Source organism: Enoplosus armatus, chromosome 22 (genome assembly GCF_043641665.1).
Source record: "Enoplosus armatus isolate fEnoArm2 chromosome 22, fEnoArm2.hap1, whole genome shotgun sequence".
Lineage (NCBI taxonomy): Eukaryota > Metazoa > Chordata > Actinopteri > Centrarchiformes > Enoplosidae > Enoplosus > Enoplosus armatus.
This window is the reverse complement of record NC_092201.1, coordinates 12,620,796-12,647,161: the sequence shown is the minus strand read 5'-3', so window position 1 is coordinate 12,647,161 and position 26,366 is coordinate 12,620,796. Positions and strand designations below refer to the sequence as shown.

The window sequence follows — 26,366 nt, the reverse complement described above, 5'->3', positions numbered from 1 at the left end:
AATAGAGAACTGTGTCTGTCTGCTTGTAGGTGCTCTGATGGGCCAGTGTAAGTGTGTGTGTGTGTGTGTGTGTGTGGGCCACCCAGACATACACACAAACACACGACATCACACATATGCAGTGAGACCATAAGATTAACAAGTGAAATCATTGTCGATTTCCTGTCACATCATCAAAGCTCAGAGTGACGGGATGTTTCCTACTGAGATGTGGCACAACACTGACTTAATAAGACACACGCCCAGAAACACGCATATATACACACACACACACACACACACACACACACACACACACACACACACACGACTGCACCCACTGGTTTCTCTTGAGGAGAAAGTGTTACACTAACCAGGAGACACATTTATGCCCGTCTCTATCAGCCACACCTTACTGTTATTGCTTCCTTTCCGGTAATGTGCATCTGGCGCTCCAAGCAGCTCTAAGGCCCATTAATGATTGTTTGTATTTCCACTCCTTCTCATATTGAAAGATGAGGAAGATGGGAACGCGCAGTTGTGGCTCAGGTTTTGAATTAGACTTGTTTGTCTAAGCTCCAAAGCAATTACAGTAAGTTCAGAAGAAAGTCATGCAAAATTCATGAAACACTGTTGTCTGGTCTTTCACACAGTAATACATGAGAGTAGTTCCTACTGTCAAAGAGACAAACTTAATCGACTGAGGGTACCACATCATTTTGTGACTCTGACCGTATTTCTTTCCTGTCCGTCTTGAGTCGTTTTCACACCGTCTCTTCCCCTTGCTTGCTCCCTCCTTCAGTCTCTCCAGCAGAGTGCCTTTTGCTTGTCTGTTTTTATTCGGTTCTATTATCCTCTTGCCTCACCCTTCTCCTTCTCTGTGTATCGCTCTCCTTCTTTTGTCAGAGAGAAATGACCCTTCTGTGGAAGACATTGGTAGATAGAGTGATAGCACAGCATTATCTGCCTTTTGCAGACTATTCTGTTTTTTTCCCCATTTCCTTGTAAGCTATAATGGGATGCAGACATAGATGTATTTGGAGATGAGGGGAGAGCACATTACCGGAGGCAAATGCAGTGACAGACAGACAGTGTGTTGGAATAAAGATAAGCTGCAGAATGGATCTGCTTCTCCTAATGGCTCCATGACAACAATGACAAAAGACGTGTGAGACTCAACATCTATGTATATTCTATAATTTCAAAAGTGTCGAAGGTAGCCTTTCAGCACTTTGAATATTATTATAGTAAGTCAGTTTAGTTGTACTCTGGAGAAAAACTTAAAACACAGACCAAATGAGCTTTTTCTTTTATTGTAAATGTCCTTTCACCTTTTGAATATGTTGTAAGTTGCAACTAAGCATTGCAATGCGTCAAGAAATTAAGTGCATATCAGGAAAAACATCGATAGACTCATAATTCAGGAAAAGAAAAGAAATGGCTGTGGACGGTGGCTGCTCGAATCCGATTCAAGGCACTGGTGCTCGCCTACTGTGCCATGTCCAGAACATGGTCAAACCGTACACCCCAGCCCGACCACTACGTTCTGCTACTGCCAATCGGCTTGCCTACGACTCCCTCACTACGAGGGGGGCCCGGCTACCGCTCTGCAAAATCACCACTGTTTGCGGACCTGGTGGAACAATGGTGGAACGAGCTCCCTGTCAACATCTGGAGGGCAGAAACTCTACAGATCTTCCATTGCAGACTGAAAACGTGTCTGTTCAGAACTGCACCTTGGCCCATAAAAAAACTTGACTTGAAGCAGTTCAGCATATTTGATGAAGTTGATGTACTGTTGTAATTTTTGGGTCGTATCCGGATGTTTGAAATGCACTTATTTTAAGTCGCTTTGGATAAAAGCTAAATTAATGTAATTTAATGTAGATCTGTTTTTATTATCCAATCCTCATCTTGTGTCTCTCCCAACAGAACAATCAAGGTCGAGGTGTACGACTGGGACAGAGATGGCAGGTAATTCCTCTCTTTTATTTGCCCACTTACATTGTTATTTCTGTAATTTTACTATCATACAATCCTTTAAATTCCAGCCTGAAAACACTTTCCATGCTCAATTAATTAATAACTAAACTACATGTGATCTGGAAAATTCTGGCAGTACAGTAGACTTTATATTAATGTTTGGACAGATGATGTTTTCATGTGGTTCCACTCCTCGGCTGTTGATTGCTCTACTGCAGAAGTATAAACAAGGCTTTAGGCTGTGTTCAGACAGATGCTCGACACCATAAAATGTGGTTCTGATCTGATAAGTAATATTCGACGTCAATACAGATTCCCGCAAGTTGTATTATTAAATGCAGCTAATGTGCTATTATGTTGGGAAGAGCAATGCATCATGTTTATTTTATTTTTATAGTGTTATTGAGTTTGGTTATAAGATTGTGCGGATGGCAGCTTTTTGTACAGCTATAAATTATGTGAAATGATAAGCTCAATTCATATAAACCCTGATAAATGTGCAGCAATACATTTCCTTATTACTTCTTATCTTTATTACATTAACATTCAACACATGCTAGCTTCCTGTGTACGGCTAATCTAATCCAAGTCCCACATAATTAACACTGGTCTGTGTTTTCAGAAGGTAAGGGCGCCGAGTGCAGGCTCATCACAGATTGACTGCTTAATGATGAGTCTGGATTCTGGCTGCTGACAGTCAGACAGAAAGAAAGAGGAGTGACATTTGTCAAGCTGTAGTTGAACAGGGAGTTATTTCTCTATTCTTTATACTTTGCAATCTATTGAGTGTCACTCTCAATCTAATAGAGGGAACACAGTGACATTTTGGTGTGATGTTTTTCAATGGGACTGAGAAATGCTAACAATGTTTAACAAGCTGTTTGGTTGAACTGAGCTTTAGTGTTAGTCTTAACCATTGTCCATGCACATGAACGTGTTTCGTGTTTGGGTTCTTTTCTCGTGTTATATACTGGCTACTAACTTCATCATTTGCGTTCACTTTTAAGTTACATAAGTTGTCTTTTCTGGGACACGAAGCAAAAACTCACACATGGCAAGGCTGTTTCAAGACAAAATGTCAACATTTTCTGAGTCTGCCAGCGCATTGGGATTGTCACTACATTGTCGTCTGTATGTACTGTCTTAAATAATTAAATGGAATATGTTGTCAAGCACTGATGTTTTTTAAATTCTCTCTGTAGTCATGACTTTATCGGAGAGTTCAGCACCAGCTACAGAGAACTATCTAGAGGGCAGAGCCAGTTCAACGTCTATGAGGTGAGTTTGTGTGTGTGTGTCTGTGTGTGAGCTTGCATGTACTTGCATGTATGTTTAATTCATACAGGTCAGCAGCTCACTAATACCACTGGGTTTTCATCTGGAACATTTCTACTGAAGTTAAATGACAGTAAAACTGAACTGCCATTTCAGTTCAACTTACTCAACTGCTGTTTAGTTGAAAATCTGCCTGTCCCATCTAGCGGGGAGAATAAAACACTTGTTGAAAATTCTAACACTGTTACTCATCTAAAAAAGAAAAAAGCCTCATTAATAGCCTTTAAAAGTAGAAATAAGCTGCTTTAGCTTGCTGTAGTAGGAGCCAAAAACATTATGGCTCATGTCCATGTTTTTTTAATGTCACTTCCCTGGTGCCTATATTGCCCACAATGCAACTTTGATGATGCTGATTGCCTGCTCCCACCTACATCAGAGTAAATAGATCCCGTACCTGCAACATTTGATCCCACTGCAGCCCTCCGTTTTAAGTGTCATTGTATCAAGGTTTTAAAAATGCTTTCCACAGACAAAATTCCGTTCACCTTCATTGCATTGGGTGGAGGCCGACATCTCAGCTAAGCTGCAAAAGTTGGAGAATATGTTTGTTTGTGATTTGGGTGAACCGACCAGCCACGTCCAGTCCAGTCAGTTACTATGCAAGGCAGGAAAATATATGGAGAAATAATTTGGCAATCAGAATCAGAAATACTTTATTGATTCCATGGGGGAAATTACGTAAATTAATCTGCAAATAGTCTTTAAAACGTAAAAAAACTATGCTAAATGTTTGGAAATCATGGAAAAACATTTATTTCCAATAAATAGTATGATTTAAGTATCCCCCCTCCTATAACCTAACAAATTATACTGTATTGTTTTGTGGAGAATAATCAACAATTAAGATGATATGGGCTCCATAGGACTTAGTTGATACCATAATCCACTGAAGAAGATACGTTTTATAAAAAAGTATATACAATTTTGAAACCAACATGGCACAGGGACTGTGTTTATCCTACTGTGCATCTTTTCTCTCTCACACACACACACACACACACACACACTGACAGTCATGATGGATCACTGGCTTATCTTCTCCCGGGAAGAGTCAACACTTCTTGATTAACAGAGTACCACACACAGAGGAGAGCACACAGGGGACTGTCATTTTAAACAGCTGCTGTTTGCCTAATAGTGCTCAGATGTGCACACGCACAAAGGTGCGCACAGAGGCACATTGACGAATATGTGAGGAACACAGATAGACCAATGGAACACAGAAAAACTCACACACACAGACACACAAAGATATTTTGCCATTTCTTGCCTGTTTCTTGACCCTGGTTTTTCCCCAACTTGAAGCTGGCAGTTAGAGTGAGGATGGCTTTGCATTGCTAAAGCCCCTCAGTGTGTGTGTGTGTGTGTGTGTGTGTGTGTGTGTGTGTGTGTGTGTGTGTGTGTGTGTGTGTAAGTGTGGGTATTTGTGTTACAACCACGTTTCAATCATTGCACCTCGCCTCCAGAGGCAAATGTGTCCTTGTGTGTGCCTATTGCAATGTGAACCAAGGAGAAATGCATAAATCCACACATTTGTATGTTGTTTCCCAGACGTCCTCTCTTTCTGTTTAACCTTGGCCCAGTTTAATTAGACCATAAAGCTCTGATGCAGTGTTTGGGATTCAAAAGGAGTTTCAGGTCGGTTTCTGGCAGGTCCCCACATCACAGGAGCAAATGTATGTTTTAATGAGCCCAGTTCGCAACATGAGAGAGGAATTGAATCGAGGCCCACGGCTGAAAGAGTACCTTTTCTAATCTGCTCACAAAACGGGGGTCTCAAAGCATGGGAATCTTAATTTATCCAAGGAAGGTTGACTGTGCACTCATTTTGAGTACTGTTACATATTCATGAAGACCACCACCCAGGTTAGAACCATAATCCTCCTCTAGATTTAGCTGCTCCTCTGGATAAGTTGGGCTTTAAGTGCATTGCTCAAAGGCATATTCATGGTGGTTGCTGGTTTAGGGGGAGTACGTGAGGACAGAGAGTGGGAGGGAGGTGTACAAACTGTACTGTATATGGCTTCAGTTACCACACGTAGATTTCAGGTGCAGTTTTTCATCACAACCTGATTAATGTAGGGCTGACCAGTATTTGGAGGTTTTCACAGTTGTGTTATATAAGACAAATGAAAGGTTGAATTGAAGAATGAATGAATAGATGTTGAAATCATAAGAGAGAATCCTGTCTTTTTTAGGTGGTAAATCCAAAGAAGAAAGGAAAGAAGAAAAAATACCTCAACTCTGGAACGGTGAGGAAATATCCATAAAATCTGATGCATCAATCTTTCCCAGATGGGCACTCGTTTCATACTGCTTAGTGTTTCATTCTGTAACAGTACAGGTCATTGGATTCATTGTGTCAGAAAGAATGAGAAACTGTAAACTGTCCCATCAGAGGCAACTCTTGAAAGTCGTTATCACTGACACAAAGCTGATTGTGGCCCTGTCACTTACAGGTAACGCTGCTGTCATTCCTGGTGGACATTGAAGTCACCTTCCTGGACTACATTAAAGGAGGGTAAGTCAATGACCAGCCGTTCATTGAACGCACACTGAGAGATGGGCGTTGTAGTCCTTTAATGAGAAGTGACATGCTGAGTGTGCCGGTCCCTGTCTCGATAATAACCCCATCAGTGCCTGCAATATGCCAAAGATAATGATCCCTCAGTGTGAGTGAATCAGATGGAAAAGTGTACATTTGAATGTGAGAGAAGGACAGTGAAAGGTGGAGAGAGAGAGAGAGAGAGAGATATGGGCCAACCTGAAGTCAAGTACACAGGGCTCAGACTCTGAAGTGTGTGTGTGTGTGTGTGTGTGTGTGTGTGTGTGTGTGTGTGTGTGTGTGTGTGTGTGTGTGTGTGTGTGTGTGTGTGTGTGTGTGTGTGTGTGTGTGTGCCCTTGTGTGTGCCCTTGTGTGTAATCTTGCATTGTGTTTCAGCACTCGCCCGTGCCATGTGCCACCGTGTGGGCTCGTACATGTGTCTATGTATATCTCCTTGTGTACGTATGTTGCTCAGGAGGGTTGACCGTGTGCAACCAGGCGTGGCGCGAATGCTTGCCTACACACTCTGCCATCATTAGACTCACAGAGGGGGAGACTGTCAAGGGAGAGAAAGGGAGTGTGTGTGCATGCAACTTTGGGGGAAAAAATCTCCATATTAGTATTTCTCTGTTCCTGCTGCCCTTGTAGCTGTGCTTTTTAGGTGGTAAGGAAAGTCCAAAGGTTTTGAGGGAAAAAAATCACCATAAAAACACTGAAAGTACAAGTTTGTTGTCTTGGTGACAAACTCAAAATAAAACACTACAATCTTACCTTTTTTCCCCTGTTGCTGTTGCTAATTTCAGGAAGATTTCAAAAGAGGTAGCACACGGCTCAGAGCAGTGGGTTAAAAAGCCGGCCAATAGCTTGAGCCAATGAGAGGATTATCCAAGAAGCCAACACTTACTGCGCTATGCTGTCTTCTCTTTGTACCACAAATGATTTAAAGGACCTTTCCCGTAAAAGCTGCCTTAAACTGTGATATATTGATTAGTTGGACGTTGATGTTGTTGTTGTAGGCAATCTAAATCACCTGACTTTGCATTTCCCCTTAGCTCTGCAGAGCTTTTATAGCTTCTTTCAGCTCATTATTTTTCCAGGCCACAGCTTCACTGTTTTGGTTCACTCTCACTGCTCTCAGCAGGCAGCAATTTTCAGTGAAAAAGCTCCAAAATTCCACTGTATGCCACCTGTCCGTCACCAAACAGCAGACAAAGTTAGCGACTAACTTACATGCAACTTAGTGGAGCATATAGCAGCTAAAAAGCCAGAGCCAAAAAGCTTTACTGTTACTGGACTAAACAAGAGTTAAACATGAAAGGAAAAGTGTGACAATTATTTATCAGACAACTCAGTAATTACAAGAATGCAAAGCATGTCAACATGTGTTCCTACATTGCGCAAGGCATGAATTTCATGAAAACACTAATTACGGTACAGAAACACAGCTACAATTCCATAAGGCCCCTAGTATCTACAAGATCTTCCATTTGACCTTTGAACTCTGTGGCTGCTCTGAATCTGCTTGACCTCAACCTCTACCTGAACACACACCCACACAGGAAGATGGTCATATACTTTTCTACCGAGTGCAGTTGCACAGTATGACGTGTATGACAGTATAATGTAGGTAAATATGGCTGTGCAGTATGGTTATGTTAAAGCTATTTTTATTTTGTTTAGAAAGTGGTAAACTGAAAATAAAGTCACAAAACTACATCCTGACAGACAGCAAACATTAAGAAACCTGAACAGGCAGAGAAACAGAAGTCTCATAAGGTAAAATACAGTAAATATGCACATAGTTTGAACCCTTTTTTCTTTTTTTGGCAGTGCTTTGGGAGTGTGAGCTGGGTGCTGTTACACGCTTGTGTGGCTAAATTAAGTGCCAAGTGCTGTCTCACTGTTTGAAACCTAAATGGATTGTAATGGTCCACTTGCATTTACTCCAATTGCATAATGGGCAGACTGTGTGTTTGTGCGCAGACACACAAACACATAAACACACCATCCTAGGTACTTTCTCACTTGTGCATTTCCCCAGAATACCTTGCATGTCTCAATCTTGTTGGACTGTCAGGTATTTTGTCGTCATCTCGTTTCATTTCCTTGTATCTCTCCTCAGCTGCCCTCCCCACTGCTCTCTTATCTTATGATTGACAGCTCTTTTTGCCGCTTCAACCCAATCAGCTAATTGTTCATTTGGACCTAATTAGGAACATGATCCGCTGGCAGCATTAGCATAAATGACTGATTTGAGAAGGCTCCATCTCAATCCAGAGCATCGCTGCTCTTATTCTTTTCACTGTGATGTGATAAAGCATTAGTGCCACCCATGGATTCCAACAAAGAGGCCTCTATTCATGAGCACAAGGATAAAAAATGGAAGAATTGTTGGCTATATCTTCCATTTTAAGTTGTGCCTTTGAAGGCGGTCCTGTCACTCATAGTGACAGATATTGTCTCCCCTTGTTTTGGTTTGTGAATTGAGTATTGAAATCAGAATAGAAGCAGGAGGGAACTCTGCTCGTATTGAAATCATTCTGAGAGGTTATCATTAGATAGAGCAGCAGACACTCAGAATCAAGACAAAGATTTGTAAAAAATCAAATCCTTGAAAGGAACCCAGACGTTCTGCTTTGTGGGTTATACTTAAACAAATTAACAAGCACAATATGTCTGCCAATATCAACGTTTGGCTCATTTGACTTAATGCAGGTATGAGCTGTTTATCTCTCCTCTCTCTCCTCTCCCCTCTCCTCTCTCTCCTCTCCTCTCCTCTCCCCTCCCCTCTCCTCTCTCTCCTCTCCCTTCTCCTCTCTCCCCTCTCCTCTCCCCTCTCCTCCCCTCCCCTCTCCTCTCTCTCCTCTCCTCTCCTCTCCCCTCCCCTCTCCTCTCTCTTCCCTCCTCTCCTCTCCACTCTCCTCCCCTCCCCTCTCCTCTCTCTCCTCTCCTCTCCCCTCCCCTCTCCTCTCTCTCCTCTCCCTTCTCCTCTCTCCCCTCTCCTCTCCCCTCTCCTCCCCTCCCCTCTCCTCTCTCTCCTCTCCTCTCCTCTCCCCTCCCCTCTCCTCTCTCTTCCCTCCTCTCCTCTCCTCTCTCTCCTCTCCTCTCCTCTCCCCTCCCCTCTCCTCTCTCTTCCCTCCTCTCCTCTCCCCTCTCCCCTCTCTCCCCTCTCTCCCCTCCCCTCTCCTCTCTCTCCTCTCCTCTCCCCTCTCTCCCCTCTCCTCTCCTCGCTCTCCTCTCCCCTCTCCTCTCCTCTCCTCTCCTCTCCTCCCCTCTCCTCTCCTCCCCTCTCCTCTCTCCCCTCTCTCCCCTCTCCTCTCCTCGCTCTCCTCTCCTCTCCTCTCCTCCCCTCTCCTCTCCTCCCCTCTCCTCTCTCCCCTCTCTCCCCTCTCCTCTCCTCGCTCTCCTCTCCTCTCCTCTCCTCTCCTCTCACCAGATGGACGCTGTCCAACCAGCAACATCTGTTTGCATATCATCAGGAGAGGTCACATCGCACAACCTCTGATGCCGTTTTTAGGCCACTCAGTGCACTCATGCATACGTTTCCCTCTGGCAGTTAAATATAAGGAGACTTCTTGAGAACATGTTGAAACACTTTGTCTTAAATAGAACATTTTCACCTTAAAGATGAACACTTCCCATACGGGGGTACACAGCCTGCTGAGAATAAATATTGTACATTATATAATATAGTGTAGGTTTTCGGTATTTTCCCGAAATATTGATATGAGTAATTGTAAAAGTAAAGTAAGTAAACTATGTTTTCCTTGATTATTGGTCATATATCTGACAGCTCACTAACTCCTAAGAAAAGTTTGTTAAAAAAGATGGCAATCAGATTTGCCAAATTACTGTGAATTTAACTGATCAATTATGGACTGTTACTATGAAAGCCCCTACATGAAGAAATTCGGACTCCTAGTGGTCGCATTGAAGAAGATTCTGCTGCAGACGTCAATGCATTCGGAGTACACCTGTAATCACAGAAATATTTAACACATAAGATGGGAACACTTTGAAAGAGAGACCTCTGACAGTGGTTTAACTTTGCACCTTGCTGCAGTGATGTCCAGGTGTACTCCAGGACACTGTGATGTCACTGTTGGGCGTATGTTACTGTCGTTCTTCTGTATGAATACATATTAAGTTTTAAGTGTGTGAAAATCGCCCTGCTGCAGGAGCATGTCATTAGAGATGTGGACAAGATAATCTTTTTACAGTCTAGAAATTAGATGCTTTGAAGACTTAGGAGAGGCATTAGCATCCAGTCTGTTCAGTCAGCAGGAAAGCTTATTTGAATATAGTGCGCAACCTCCTCGTCAGTCCGTCCCCCCCTGCTGTGCGGTATTTTGTCATATTGGTTCCTAGCTGAGTCACTGTGGGCTTTAACAGCAGGGGAAGATCAGAGACTGACAGAAAACCAGCTGCTAAAATGCCCCCCCCCTCACCCCAAACACATTATTATATACTGTACATACTACTACACACAGAGGCTTGTACACACTATTCAAAATGAGCAGCCATGTTCTTTTAACACAGTCCTTACTGAATGTACAATACTGCATGTATTGTTTTGACTCAGGGGCTCATATAAAAGAAGCATTGTGGAAAAGGTGTTGTCACATACAGTACAGTATGTACACACACACTAATGCACACACAGAAACACACGTGTACGACACAGAGAAAGAAAGGACTGCGTAGTGAATAATAGGGAATGTAAAAGTGAACAGGCTTTAAAGTGAGGCACTTAGCCAGCCATTACTCTCCGGAGCTGCCCAGCAGTGAAGGGTGTGTCTCCCCTCTGAAACACTTAACTGTCCAAATAGAGGTTAGCAGAACAGATCAGAAAGCCAGAGTTAAGGAATAAGAGGGGGTATAAATCAATTAGAAATGACTGTATCTTTGCTCTGGCCAAATAAAGTGGACTTTAGTGTAGCTAGTATGCAGCCTGTAATGTACATTTGACTGTATATGCACCAAATGAAACCTTTTCCCCATGGTTTCATGTTTGCATGTCTTCTATGTAAATCCCCCAGTGAAGATAAACCGGTGAAACTTGATTTGGAGTGTGTGTGTGTGTGTGTGTGTAGAAATATGTCTGCTGAAGCCAAAGGGTTAGGTTAATTTGCCAAGAGGTGGATTGCAGCCATTTAAGACATGCCAATAGAAAAAAACCCCATCATGACACGATGAAGGTGGTAACTGCCCTTAAAGGTTTCCCTGTACCTTCAGGACACAGAGCGATAAGGTTTGGTTTTAATGCAGACTAAGTTCACATCACACCTCCCTCGGTTGAAGCCCAGTCATGTGATGTTGTGGTTAGACCACTGCCTCTGAAAAATTCCTTATCATACCTGCCAGAACATTTTGCCTGGCTGGTTTTAACATGCACTGCAGCTATGCTTGCAGATCTCCTTTTGCCGCACAGCTGATTTTGTGTCTGCTTGTGTGTGTTCAGTACAGGAATGTACTACACTTAGAATAATTTGTATTTATTTAGTCACTGCCAGTGGTCTAACTTGCATTTTCTGGTGTTATCAGGGTTTGTTTTGTTACCTTCATTTTGATGTCTTACTCTGTTTTAGCATTCCTTCATTAAGTTGTAAGGCAAGAGTATTTTATGTCATGTTTGTGTTGCATTGTGCTTTGTGACACCCACAGAAAGAAATGTACGTCTGTACCAGGAAACATACCATGGAAACAAACAGGTTGCCTTGCAACTTTTATTGCCATGTCTTTTTTTGATTGGATTTAATTAACTGTATTAGCCCAGGGGGAAATTTGTTTGCAGTGTGGGAAAGAAATGTAACACCCACACACACACACACACACACAACAGTAAAAAAACAAGCAGCTGACAACCAAAGACATGGCAGACACACACAACAATCGTAACACAATACTACACAACACGGCCACTTTATAAAGTACAAAAATTTATATATATATATATATATATATATATATATATATATATATATATATATAATATATAAGAAACTGATGTTAGTAACTAACTAACTAAAACTAATGTATTCTACTATGCAACATTAACTATAGTTCTGCTGTGAGTACGTTGTGTTTCATGTAAGTCTAATGTTGGCAAGAGTGTGTATCACAACTGTTCACCTACTTGTTGTGTTGTGTTTGTTAGAGTCCATGATCCAGGGTGCTGTGAGATGAGCACTCGGACCAAAATGATGTTTGAGCCTTTTCTGCTAGAATAGACGTATTAGTCGTATTAAAAGCTAATGAAAAGTCGACAGATAACTGCCAAAAAGAGAGTTTGCTTTGCTTTGCTTTACTCTTGTGAGCTCCCATAGTTGCCGTCAACATTATTATTTCTTCCCATGCCTCTCTGGAGTTCCCTGTAGCACAAGTATGCTCCAACTGGTCCTGTAACATTTTTTTCTTTTTGCACACTTTTCAGTTGACTTTTTTAAAATAATTATTTTATTTTACTTTTAATTCATAATGTATTATAATGTAATATATTTGTATATTTAGGCTAAAAGAAGGGACAGCAGTTGGTTTTAATGCTAGGTTAGATTGTAGGTTGTATTACAAACAACAAGCAATTTGATTTAATGGAAAACAGACTGTAACAAAGCATCAGACTTAAAAAATGGCCAGTAGGATGACATCCAGAAACACACATGACCAAGGAAAATCCCAAGAGCCAATAAACTGATGTCTCACTCAAATTCCTGTGTGCTTAATGCAGAGGACAGAGTTGACCTTTTGCAGAGTGTCCTGGATCTGTTCTGGATATTAACATTCTCTCCATTTGGAGTCAAAATGATGGTGTCAAACATTATGGCTGATATTCACTTTGTAAGGCAAGAAACTCTGACATTGACTTCCAAGTTATCCTTTTAATGACTGTCTCATCGCACAAAGTCATCACAGTCAAACTGTAGAGGTTTGACGGTGTTGATCAATGCCAGTGACAATTGCGACTCACATTTGAAAAGTAGTCGGCCAGTATTCTCCGTTTGTTTTAGCCAATTCCTGCTTTTTTTATAATTTACTTGACAGCTTTTCAGATTGCTGATGTAATGCTGACATTGTTGTTTTCTTGCGCTGGCGTTGCAGAATGACGCGTTTAATCAAGCACCGCTCTCCTCTTTTCCGTCTTTTCTCTTGTCTTTTGGCATTTTTTTTATTGTGCGTCCCCCAGTTCACCTTGTTTCTCTGGCTGTCCCTTCACACTCACACAATTGGAGTTCCTCTCTCAAACTTTTTGTGTGTGTGTGTGTGTGTGTGTGTGTGTTTGTGCGTGTGTGTGCGTGACAGAGAGAGATTGGGTGGGGGAGAAAGAGGGCATGCATAATTTAGGCTGCGAGGCTGTAAGCTTGTCTGTGCCAGCGTGGGGAACTGGACCAGAATTCACTCAGATCTCCCCTCTCTGCCCCCTTGTCCTTGCAGCTGTCCCCTAGAAAAGCACATTTACTGGAAATCTCTTGATGTCTTCATTGTGTTGAGGAAATAAAGCACTTTATTAAGCAGTGTATATTTCATCTTTTGTCACTACAAAATGTCACTGATGGGTGAGAACATTTTTATTAACTAAGAGCAGCCTTGTGTTTTTGCTGATGACAATGATTTTGGACATTATCTGATTGTGTTATAACTTTTACTGTATATCCCTGAAGAGCTTGGAGAGTTTTCTTCACTAATAGAGGCACCATGCAATTCTTTGACTAATGTAAAGACGTGAAGATTACCAAAATTAAAGCATGCGAATATCAAAGAAACTCAAGAAGCAAAGACTTGCCTGCTCGACCCTGATTTAGCTCAACACATTTTTGGGGGGGAGCATAAATTATGTGCCAGGGCTCATCTCTTCTCCCACTCTCTCTTTGTTCCTCTTCTTATTTTTTCAAGCTGCAGCTCTTCAAATATCTGTATGCTAACATGCGAGGGCAGCTCCACACCAGAGGCCTTCTGGGTTTCCACGTATTTTTGAAAACCCCAGACTTGTGGGCTGATCATTAAACGTCTCTTGGAACTTTTTCCTACCTCTGTCCCCTCTGGACTGCATGGTGCCTGCACGGTGCCTGCACTTCACATGGCTTGCCAAGGTGACAAAGATGATGAGCTACTGGCTGTTTGACAGGAGATGTGTGTAAGGTAGACAGGGAGGCTTTCGCGTGTGTTTGTGTTTCTGTGTGTGGCGGCGGATGAGGATTGGTGTGAAAAAGCTGTGACAGGTCGACAGAGCGCTTAACCACATCCTGTTCCTGCAGGTTAACAAGTTAGGAAATGTTTTGATGAGGAGAGACGTGCCACTCTCCCATGCTGGGTGCTGCGGTGTGTGTTGTTTGTCGCTGTCTTGTCTCATCTCTCTTTGATAATGCTTCTTTTTCATCATCTCTGTCTCTTTTGTCTGTCTTTTCTCTCCACACCAGAAACACCACAAAGTTTATGTGAGGCAAAGTGCAAGCCAAAATGCATTAAATCAGGAAGTTAAGTTGTAGATTTATTATTGACATGGACGATGTATCTTTAGGTCTTTTCATCATACAGAACAGCTTCATCTTTAAATACAGGCTGCTATCTTTTATCGGAAAAAAATGTGGAATATGTAAAGAAACAAAATGCTTTATCTAATCTGATATCCACATGTCCTAGTAGTGACTTCTGAGTTGCTAGCCATGCTAGTGGCATGAATCTAGGGATGGCAAAGTCTGTCGGTCCACCACTTTGGTCCAGACTTAAATATCTCAACAACTATTAGATGGGTTACCATAAAATGTTGTACAGACATTCATGTTCCCTGGAGGACGATGTTTGCCTATTAATGTCAATCCTGTGATGATTACAGTTTTCAGTTATGTAACTCTGAAGTCTAATTTAGCATTTGTAACATTTCACCTACAGTCTATCGTAATGCCACTGGATGCACTTCGTAAAAGTTCACAGTTGAATGTAGTTGAATTTAGAGGAACAAAGTCAGGGTGGCTCATGCTACGTTCACTTGTGTTAGTTGTTACAAAGAATGTAGCTGTGTTCTCCATTTGAAAACAACAGCCTTCCTCCTGAGCGATGCCACGCTTGTGTTTTTGGTGTGAAAGCCCAATAACTCGCTGTCTCCTGTCACTGTCACAGCTAAAGGGCAGGAGGAACTCTGTCGGCACTCTCAAACATTGATCACTTTAACCTGATTATGTCTGCAGTTCATTTCTTCTGATTGTTTCTTGTTGGGTCACAGGTGTGTGTGTATTTGTGTGTGTGTGTGTGTGTGTGTGTGTGAGAGAGAGAGAGAGAGAGAGAGAGAGAGGAGGGGGGGAGTGATTGTTGATTAATGAATCATCTCTCTGCTTTTTCTTCTCAGAACTCAGATTAACTTCACCGTGGCCATTGATTTCACAGCTTCCAATGGTGAGCCTCCCAGTAAACACACACACACACACACACACACACTCAGAGACCCTCATAAAGACACACAAACTGCACTGAATGCCTAGGGAGCGTTTATTCAAATATATGCAGATGGGAATCAAGTGTTTCCTAATAGCCCTCTCCATCACACCTGGCAGCTAAAGCTGAGTGCAGTAACATGCTATGATGGCGGTGATTAAGGACTGTGTTATCCATTTACCCTTGAGCACGGTCTTAGCAGGACAGGCTTGTGCTGATGTCTGAGGTTGAGGAGTACTTGATCTTGTCTGGCAAAATCGAATCAATTGAAATTGTTGGCTAGTAGAGTTCTGCAGTTTATTAAAACGCAGCTTGAGTAAGCGAAATGAAAAGTCACGTACAGGGAGATAAAAGAAAGTTTCATATTAATATTACATTAATGTAATTAGCAGCCAGTTTAGTTCCATCTGTGACGTGATGCATGGTTTTGTTGCCATACAAAATCACTGACAGACCGCTAGAGAAAGATTTGTTGGTTGTTTATGGGATGACTGGCTGCTATATTGAACTACTGAACAACAAGTATTGGATAAACATCATTTAGAAGTTCAGTTCAGTTCAGATACTGATATTGGTTCCCATAAATCCCCATTAAGCCCACACAGATGTGAAATGAATTACCTGGTTATGTTTTTCTCCGTTAGTTATCTGCAAAACTGACATTCTTGACTTTTTAATTTCACAATCAATTTTGGGCTTAATTATTTTATGATTTTAAAATTGAATTGGTAAAAAACTATGATTTTTTACCAAAAATGAAACATATTCTCACTAACATTTCCGAAACCAGAAAAAGTATAGGCTTGTGTCACATTTTGATTTGGATTCACATAACAGAGAAAACTGTTGGAATGTCAAAGTTCATATTTGATTCCCCACACTGTAACCATGGCACCCTCAGGATTAATTATCATCACATACATTTTCTTGAAAAAACACCTAACTCCTTTTAAATCACTACATTTAGTCGACACTTGAGCAGAAAAACTGAAAAAACCCACCTAATTTTCAAAGAATGATCGAAGCGTCACCTTGATGCTGAGACCACTTCGCCTCTTCCATTGTCCTAGCACATTATCATGCCCACAGGGTATCCTCTCACTGTGTGTGTGTGTGTGTGTGTGTGTGTGTGTGTGTGTGTGTGTGTGTGTGTTCCCTTTTCACAAACAGGTAACCCAGCCCAGCCCACCTCCCTCCACTACATGAGTCCCTACCAGCTGAATGCCTACGCAATGGCTCTGAAGGCAGTCGGTGAAATCATCCAGGACTACGACAGCGATAAGATGTTTCCCGCGCTGGGGTTTGGAGCCAAGCTGCCACCCGACGGACGGGTCTCCCACGAGTTTGCCTTGGTATGAGCAAGAGGGGGACCAGGGTGGAAGGCGGGGAGGAAAGGGAGGGAGTAAAATGGGAGATGCTCCCTGCATCCCTTTATTTATTTTTTTTATTCTGCTATACATATTCTTCACAGCTGAGATGGAGTTTTGGGAACACATTAGATTTGCCTTTTGACCTTTTGATACTATTAGTTAAAGTGAATGCTGAATTTCCAAAGCTGACCTGACATAACCCCAGTGAACATGTTTAGTTTAATGTTTTCTTTATATTACATTTTGTCACTGTTTTCAAGACAAAGCACTGGAATATGTAAATATAAATCATCCTTAAGCTTGTTTGTTCCATCCGTTTCTCCTCAATACATCTGAAATGGATCATGCAGGTTAATGATGGTTCCCTCTTCTCTCCTCCCCTTTCCTTAATGTAGAATGGGAACCCTCAGAACCCGTACTGTACAGGTATTGAAGGTGTGATGGAAGCCTACTACCAGAGTCTGAAGTCAGTTCAGCTCTACGGACCCACCAACTTCTCCCCTGTCATCAACCATGTGGCCAGGTAACACACATACACATGTAATGTACAGGGGTTAATGTAAAAATTGTTAAATTTTACAAGTGTTTCGTACCTCCCTCATTTACATCTACTTTAGTTAATGGTTTCCTATGTTTACTTTCCCACAGTTTTGTTTTTTGTTTCTCAATTTTCATTATACCACATGCACACTGTTCTACACCAAACTCTAACCCTTCACTGTTTATATACTTTGAGCTTTGAGTATGCGTGAAAGAACACCAAGTACATTTCACTCTGCGATTGACACTCAGTGTCTCAGGTTTTCTGTAATAAGCTCAGTGCAGCGAGTGTTTCCAGGTACCTAACAGGAGTTTGAGAGAGCGAGAGAGAGAGAGAGAGAGAGAGAGAGAGAGAGAGAAACCAGGGACTCAAACAGAGAAAGTACCTGACAGCTGATTGCATGTTTGTTTGTGTGTCTGCGTAGACGAGAACATAATTGATGCTGCAGGAAAGCCACGCGGACACGTGATTTAGACAAAGTTCTGAAATGAAAAAAAAAAGACATTAAGGAACTATTCATGCAAGTATGTAATTACAGAGATGTACTCAAGTGAAGCCTCTCATCAGGTTACATCACATATTTAGAAGAAAATTTACTGAAATCTTAATTGCGTAGTTGCACATGAAGAGGCAAAGGCACTCTGAAGGGAATTGGTGAAACGAGGAGAAATACAGAGGCAGCACTTCACTTTTATTTAGCCTGTAATGTCCCCTGAATGCCCTTTACTCCTTTACATGTTGGTTTTTTTATTGCACAAACTAATCACACATTCCTTATACAGTAAATACATCAAAATCTTGATCTTCTCTCTTTTTAAAGAACAGTTTAACATCTCTGGAAGTATGCTTACTTGCTGCCTTGCAGAGAATCTCACTGTCATGTCTTTACATTAAGTATGGAGCTGAAGCCGCGAGGCAATTAGCTTAGCTTAGTTTAGCAGAAAAAGCAAGAGGAAATAAGCTATCCTGGCACTCAAAGTTCAAAAATACACCTACTAGCACCTTTAAAGCTCACTAATTGACATGTTGTATTTTGTTCGTTTAATCTAAACATAAACAACTTTTTTGGGGAGGAATATGAAGCTAAGGCCAGGAGAAACAGCTAGTCTGGCTCTGTCCAAAGTTTACAGTGTCTGCCTTCCAGCACCTCTAAGGCTCCTTAATTAAGACGTTATATCTCGCTTGTTTAAACCACACATAAAGACTGTTGTGTAAAGTGTTTGTACAGGGCGTTATGTGTTGCACTTGAGGGGCTAGAAGGATTAAGGATTAGAGTGTGTCGATCTTCTCATCTAACTCTCAGCAGGCACTATTCCTGATCTTGTGTGACCTTTTTCTCACTGCATTCTCTAACTCTGCCCCACACTTTTGTTCATGCGGATCAGTGTCCACTGTTACCAAAGCACTCTTCCTGGTCCATGCAAATAACAGAATGCAAAACACAATATAAAGTAGCAAACACAATGCTTTAATCCATACAGCAAATACAACAACCTGCAAGTGTAAAATATATGAGACACATTTTACTGTAAACAGAACTTTCTTCATAAACCCCTCTCCTCTCTCCGCCAGACTACATCTCATTAACTTTGATTTAACTTCAAGAATCGATTCCGCCCAGTTTGTACCAGACTAATAAGCACATATTCTACAAATTCATCCTCCTAAACCTCATTAAAGACTTTTAAAACAAGTTGTAGATGAATGCAGCATCTTTCTGCAACTGTATTGTCATTTGTCATCCCTCATATGTAGACCCAGCACCTCCACCTCCTCTCCCCTGCTTTTTGACTGCCCTCATATGTCAGTAACAACCTGCCCTTTTTTCTCCTCTATGTTTCGCTTCACTCCCACATGCAGCTTAGCAACTATTCCCTTTACTTCTCCTCCCCTGCTCTTCCTCTCTCTACCACTCTTTAGTCGTTTCCCTATGTCTCCGTCTTGCTCTATCTGCTGTGTTGTGATCGTCTACAGTGGGAGACACTTAAATATCAGTTATCTCCGGCGGGGAGGAGGCAGGCGTACACGTAGATCCAGCCTCCAGGTGCAGAAAGGTGAAGCGTAGCAGAAGCGACTGAAATAATCTCAGTGTGTAAATATCAGTAACAGTCAGTTCACGACTCACATGGGAGAGAAAGGTCACACTCTACATTGCAGGAGAAATTGAAAGCCGTATTGAGCTGAGGATCTATAGATAGCAAAAAAGAGATTGTACAGAGAGGAGTACTTGACAGATTAAGATCCTCTAGAGCGGGAGGTAAGTGACATTATTCAATGAGAGAAATCAGATTCAAAAATGCCTTATTTCCACTCATCAATTTTTGTGTATTTAATTTCAGAGCAAGCTAAGTACTTAAATTAAAACTATGCAGAATGATGTAGTAATGAATCATCATAGTAAACAACAGAGGATTTTCCTGCAGAAGTAACTACTAAGATGTTTTTTGTGTGTTTTTGTGCGTAGGTATGCAGCTTCCGTGAAGGATGGCTCCCAGTACTTTGTGCTCCTCATCATCACAGACGGTGTCATCTCAGACATGGCCCAGACCAAGGAGTCTATTGTCAATGTAAGGGCACCTACTGTAGCTGTTAACACTTGACCCTGTACTCTGACCCCCAAAACAAAAGAGGAAAAAAGAAGTGCCTCTTCTCTCAAGTTAAGTAAACTAAAAAGGCAAGAATACGGTGAATGTCCCTAAATAATCAAACTTCATGTATATAGCAGATTTTATATAAAAAAGATGCCAAACAGTGAGCTCCACAAAAGATGAGAAATAACACAATGCAAAAGTGGGAACATTAAAAACAAACCAGACGAGTGAATGCTGCCATTAAGTCAGCTGCTGATGTAGTGAAAGCCTACAGTAGATGTAAATGGCATCTAAAAGACAGACTGTGGCTGCGTGTTTGCGTAGAGATAACTGTCAGTTAAATCTTCTATATTAACTGGGTATTAAGGAAGATGTTTTGTTGTTTTTGTTCTTTTCCATTTTTTCCCCGTCAGTCAGCTGTGTAAACAGGTTTGAGCCATTCTGCACAAATGGTGTAAAAAGCTAGCAATTTGTGGCAATTATGCAGTAGTGTGTAGTGTTTCATAATGCATAGTTGCTTAAATATAAAACCATCACACCAAGCTGGAAAACAGCTGTGCCAGTATTTCCTGATGAGGCTGTTATGCGGGTCACTGTGAGGTTATAGATGTACTGACAATGGAATTACTGCATGAAGAAAAGGTACATATTGTCAGCCTTACAAACACATAATGTAAATGTAGATCAGACCAGATCCACGCAGTACAAAGGTCTCAGAGTATGCACAAACATAAGAGGTCGCTGGTGTTGACATATTTGACTTATCTCTGGATGTCCGTCCTTCCTTGCTGTGCCAACAGAAATATGACGTGACTGAGGAGCCTTTACTACTACTATTTTTCTAGTGTTTGCTCACGTTTGACAGCGTGTAATTCACCCTCCATCCGTCCTCTCCATCACTGTCAAGTCACAGCATGCTCCAGAGGGAAGCCAGAGCGCGATGGAGAATGCAAACAAAATGAACAGTGAACGGAAGCCATTTTTGTTAAGGCAGTGATCCATCTCGGGCCTTTTTAAAGCAGAGACGGAGAGGAGAGGCTGAGAAGAGCAAAATGTTGAGGAGAAAGGGAGGCTGAGAGAGGAGGAGGAGGAGGAGAAAGGGGAGGAGGAGGTGGCAGAGATGAGGGAGCAGGGAGAAAAAAGAGAGCAAAGGGCAGTAGAGAAGTAAAAAAGACCTTTACAAGTACATTTTTTACAATGTCAGAAATAAATGAGATGTTTTGATAAGATCATCTATTGCTAGGCTGCCTGAGGTTAACCCATCACTCAAATACACTGAACACACACACACACACACACACACACACACTTACACACATACCCACACACAAACACATGTCATTTGTAAGCTGTCAGTGAGCTTGGGCCGCGTTGTTTATTCTCTCGTCTCTAATGTTATTCACTGTGATGTCTCGACCCACGTAGCGTTCCAGGAGGTGCTGTAGAAAACACACACACGTCAAAGATTCACACACATGCTTACACACACTGCGTGTACTATACATGTTGGCAAGACGTGAACACAACGCTTAATGCCTTGTTTACCGCTGATGAAGTCTGTATATGTGAACCTGTAGCTCATCTTTATCCTGTTAACCCACATAGGTAGACACTCACATTTTTGAAATGTATCAAATGTTCGTTGTTCCTCTCCTCTCCTGTAGGCCTCCTGTCTGCCAATGTCAATCATCATCGTCGGGGTGGGGCCTGCAGAATTTGATGGTAAGTCAACAAGAACTTATGTATATCTATCTGGGTTCTGGGTAAAATTAGCTCTATTTCAGAGATGCTGGTCCTGGTTGAGCAGTCTCTCGTGCAGGCTGTCATTGGCACTCTGTAGGACTTTTGATAGAATTTGACAATAGTAAGAAAAGAGACGTGTATGTGTGTGTTTTATTTTATTTTTTATTCCCCTCAGCCATGGTTGAGTTGGACGGTGATGAAGTCAGAATCTCATCCAGAGGAAGATATGCTGAGAGGGACATTGTTCAGGTACACACTCCTTTTTCTCTCTCAAACCAGACCCCTCTGCTTTGACAGTAATCACAAAGAAACCACGTCCAACATTACAGATGAGCTCTGCCACTTGGCCACCTAGATCCTTTCCCCCTAACGACAAAGCTGGTTTATTTTAAATGTGATACTGATTTTCAGAACAACCAGCAGTAAAAAATCATGGCCAAATTAACCAACTAGACAGTGCCAGGGCAAATATTATTAACCCTGTGATCCTCCCTTTCTCTGGGTAATGTTCACAGTTTTTCTGTGCTGGAAGACTGCCGGTCCCCAGGTTTGCTCCATGGAAATTTAACTAAACACACTCATTTAGGATTATGCAGTTTAGAAGCACAAACCTGAGATAATAAAGGTCTTGAAATCAATACATGGTCTCTTACCATGTCAATTGATGCTTTAGTGGTTACAATTTAATCAGGCTCAAGTTGACACACTGTAAGTCTGGTGCTTGAGGCCCCTGTTGCCCACTTTACCAGGTCATAAGACTGCCGCCAATCATCTGTCATTTGCTAACGTACTTTTAACTCATTCAGTGACATGTTGATGTTGGAAAATGTTAGACAGACCATCAGGAAGAGGATTTATTTGGAAGTGCAGAAGGATTTTTAAAAAGCACCTGAGTCCTATCCAGGTCGTTCACCTCTGTCCATGCAGACAGACACCTGATCACCTCGACCCCACGGTACACCAGACCCCAGATGGCAAGATGGACACGTACATGCACATAGAGAGATAATGGCTTGCTCTCCAGTATCTGTGAAGAGCCTATATCTTTCTCATTAAAGTGGACAAACAGAGACCCTCAGCTCTGACCCCAGCCTAATGTACTGCTTAAAAAGCCTGCAGGGCAGCTTGGGGTCTGCAGTCAGTCAGACAGAAGGGACCTTGGAAGTGCACAATGGACAGAAGTAAAAAGATCAGACATTTTCACCAAGCTGTTACAACTTAGCCATATCAGAGGCCACCTTTTTACTTTGCCTCTTTGGCAGTTCTTCCTTTAAGTCTCCCCACATAGAGTTTGGGATATGAAGTGGGTCCCTACTGACGAGAAAACAGACAATGAATGTATTGAAAAATTCAAAAATGTGCCATTGGAAAGTACAAGATTGCTGGGATTTTCTGTTCAAAATCTAAACTATGATTAGTTCACAATCATTTTTTCGGCCTTTCAATCATCCGTTCAATGTATTCATCCCTTTGTTCGTGTTTTTTTTGTACCCTTATCTGTTTTGCAATAAAGGATCAGCCTACAATGACAAGTATCACTTTTCATACTTATGTAAGAGAAGAAATGCAAACATTCAGAGTGAGATGTTTGTTTGGTTTTTCTCCTTCGTGACCTTTTATACCGCCGCTGTCACATCTTGCTCCCTCAGCCCATGTGGGCGAGGGAGGCGCACTCGTTAGTTGGCTTTTTAACAAGCTGAAATACACACACACACATGCGCAGGCATTTTATGTAGAAAAAGAGCCGGAGATGGTGTACAACTAAGTTTCAGGACTGTACCAGTTCTACCTTCAGGCTCTCATTATCAGCAAGCTAATAACCCCGAGTGGCATGGCAAGGTTTACCTTCCGCAGCAACGGTGTCCAGCACAAATTGGCCTCTCATATCATCATGTGATTGTACGTGACAGCAGCTCATTAAGTAAATGAAACAGAGACAGCCTCATATCTGTCCTCATTTAGTTCAGCAATATCATCCATTTAAGGGGCATTCAACCTCTGCGACACATGACTGTCATTGAAATACAGTATGCAGGTGGATTCGCATTGTGACGGAGGCTGCAGCCTTGAGATGTAAATAATGAGTCACAGCAGGGTGGTCTGATGGTTAAAGAAGGCAAAACATTGAAAAACATATTATATTATGAGTCAGGATATTAATGTGACGTCAGTCCCTGGTTTGAGAAGTGTTGGTAGCACATTATACATTATAGTGAATTTAACCAGGTCCCCAAAAGGATAGATTATTGCAAATACAGATACTGTACATCTCATTATTAAAACTTGGGTCTTATTTTCTATGGGCTGTTTTTCCTCCTATACACCGTTTGGAATACAATGAGGATACATTATTTTCTCTTGTCATTAATGATAGAAATGATGAAATTGAATTATCCTTTAACAAACAGAATTTATTCATATTATTATGAATGCACTGATCTGTTCCACAGGATCTGTATTGGGGCAGATACTGACCTTATCAATTGGGCAGAAGTGACCAAAAGACATTAAACACACAGAGCTAGAGCTAGCAAGGCGTTGGTATGTAGCTGCTGGCCCTGTGCCCGTCTCGCCCAGCTTTAATACTCCCAGTAACAACATGACATTGCTAATTTGCACATTCTTTGTATCCACATGTGTTGCTTATCTCAGTGACCTTAGGGATCACATTTCTTCTCCAAGTGCTGTTTAGGAGAAAGTTTTGACATTCACCACCTCCTGTTCACCAGACAACCAGCCGCCAGAGTTTCATTTCAGAAAATAGGGCGAATCTGCAGCGTCTTAATTAGTGAAGACTCTCTCCTCTGTAGCAGCGCCAATTTGTGATCCGGGCTGGAAAGATGATTGTTTTGTTTTTTTTAAAAGATAATCTTGAAGTTCATTAGAGCTTCTTCCACTTAGAAAAGCGAACAAAGCAACTTGAAACAAAGAGGATGAAATTCTTCTCCTCATTCTCCCTCACTTTGCTGCCATACATTTCACCCGGATTCCTCTGCTCTTAATCTTCTTTCTCACCGCTGTTTTTAGTCTTTTCAGTCCACCTGCTCTTTTTTCTGCAATCTTCATCTCTGTGACTCTTCCCTCTCCACTGTCTCCACTCATCATTTTATCACTAAGCCCTGTCCCCCTTAGTTACTGTTGCAGTTTTCCATTCTTGCACAGTACATGCAGATTACAGTTTTACCTCTCAAAATTCATTGTACTTTCTTAAACAATGGGACCTTGATGTCAGAGGTAGGCAAAAGCTGATTGTCATTTCTAGCTGGCGACTGTCAACTTTGCAGTTATACGACTAGCTAGCTATAGCTGATAAAATCAGCTAGACTCAGTTTTAAATGAGCTTGACTCAGTTTTAACTGAGCTTGACTCAGTTTTAAATGAGAACCCTGTAAACGGGGACTTGAATACGCACTTGATGACTACATTCATGATATCGTGCTCAAAGCTATACGTCCCAGGCAAAAAGTCAGCATCCTCACCAGTTGATAATCGATGTGTTTGTTGGCCTTGGAAGTAACACTTGGTTCCTGCTGTAGATAGTAAGCTAGATAGCCAGGCGAGCTAATGTTTGCAACTTATGTTAGAGCAGTGTTTAATTCATTCCTTATACTTTTGCTCTTTTTGGTTTTGGAAAGGTGGTTAAAAAAACGCCACCTCCCTCACTTCAGGAAGTCACTTTAACTCATTTTCTTCTCTCTCAGTTTGTTCCATTCAGGGATTACATCGACCGGACGGGGAACCACATCCTTAGCATGGCCCGGCTCGCCAAAGATGTCTTGGCTGAGATCCCTGACCAGTTCCTCTCCTATATGAAGACCCGCGGGATCAAGCCGTCGCCAGCGCCTCCTCCCTACACACCGCCAGGGCAGCCCCTCCAAACGCAGATATGAGGAGCTAGGAGGAGAAAGGTTTATGAGTCAGGGGTTTAGCTGAACTTAACGCGCAAAATACTTCCATTTCCCTGAAGCCGCTCTCCATGCCTTGTCGTTGTGGATCACGGTGGTCTTTTCTCGTGTTCAGGAAACTGCATGTCGGGCCAGGAGAGTGTCGCTTTTGAGGACAGGAAAAGCCAATGAGAGTCTGTTTACTTTCACTGTCAAGCATTCCTGTTACTGTCTGGATATTTTTTTTTTTTCAGCCTGGGAAACCTGGACAGGCTTTGGAGAGAGTTTGGAGAGTCTGAATTCAAGCTGGGAAGAAAAGAAGGAAGGAAGGAAAGAAGCGATGAAGGACAGCTCTTTGGAAACATTGTAAAGAGAATGTCTCCAGACAAAACAAAGGAATCACTTGATCTTAAGTGAACGCTGACCTTTTCTGTAAATAACTGGACGGTAACTTCTTCTCTCTCTGTCTCTCTCTCTCTCCAGCTCACTCATTGTTTACAGTAAACGCTAACAAGGATTTTTACTGTTGATACTTTTATATACACACAGTTGCAATATGAAGCTTGTAATATTCTCTCTCTCTCGCGCGCTCTCTCTCTCTCTCTCTCTCTCTCTCTCAGTCTCTCTCTCTCAGTCTCTCTCTCTCTCATGTGTGTCAGGTAGCAGCAGTGCAGGTCCTGGTAGCCCTTCTGTACCGTACCGTACCGTGCTGTACCGTACCGTACTATATTCTGGTGTTCGTATTAACCTTTTGCATGAGTGTAGCCTCAGTCAAGTGCATGCATATAGTGGCCCTGCACTACCTCTTCTACCCATCTGTCTGCCTGTCTGTGGGGGGTGAGTGTCTGTCTGCTCATTTGTCCCTTCACCCTGTCTGTCTGTCTGCACTGCTGTCAGGCCTGACAAATCTGTCTCCCTGTTGCAGCCCCCCCCCCCCCCCCCCCTTCTGTTATGCCTCTGCCACTTTTA

At 42.1% G+C, this 26,366-nt stretch overlaps 1 protein-coding gene across 1 annotated transcript in view; it reads left to right on the top strand.

The window, feature by feature from the left end:
* Window positions 1-25,873, top strand: part of LOC139305263 (copine-8) — a 71,299-nt gene extending 45,426 nt beyond the window's left edge. The window contains exons 10-20 of the mRNA XM_070929212.1: window positions 1,912-1,953; window positions 3,165-3,240; window positions 5,496-5,549; window positions 5,757-5,818; window positions 15,183-15,229; window positions 16,439-16,620; window positions 17,034-17,161; window positions 19,644-19,746; window positions 21,435-21,492; window positions 21,689-21,762; window positions 25,215-25,873. Coding sequence (XP_070785313.1) covers window positions 1,912-1,953; window positions 3,165-3,240; window positions 5,496-5,549; window positions 5,757-5,818; window positions 15,183-15,229; window positions 16,439-16,620; window positions 17,034-17,161; window positions 19,644-19,746; window positions 21,435-21,492; window positions 21,689-21,762; window positions 25,215-25,403 — 1,015 coding nt within the window. The 3' untranslated portion in view covers window positions 25,404-25,873. The remainder of the gene's footprint in view (window positions 1-1,911; window positions 1,954-3,164; window positions 3,241-5,495; window positions 5,550-5,756; window positions 5,819-15,182; window positions 15,230-16,438; window positions 16,621-17,033; window positions 17,162-19,643; window positions 19,747-21,434; window positions 21,493-21,688; window positions 21,763-25,214) is intronic.
* Window positions 25,874-26,366: the final 493 nt, after the last annotated feature.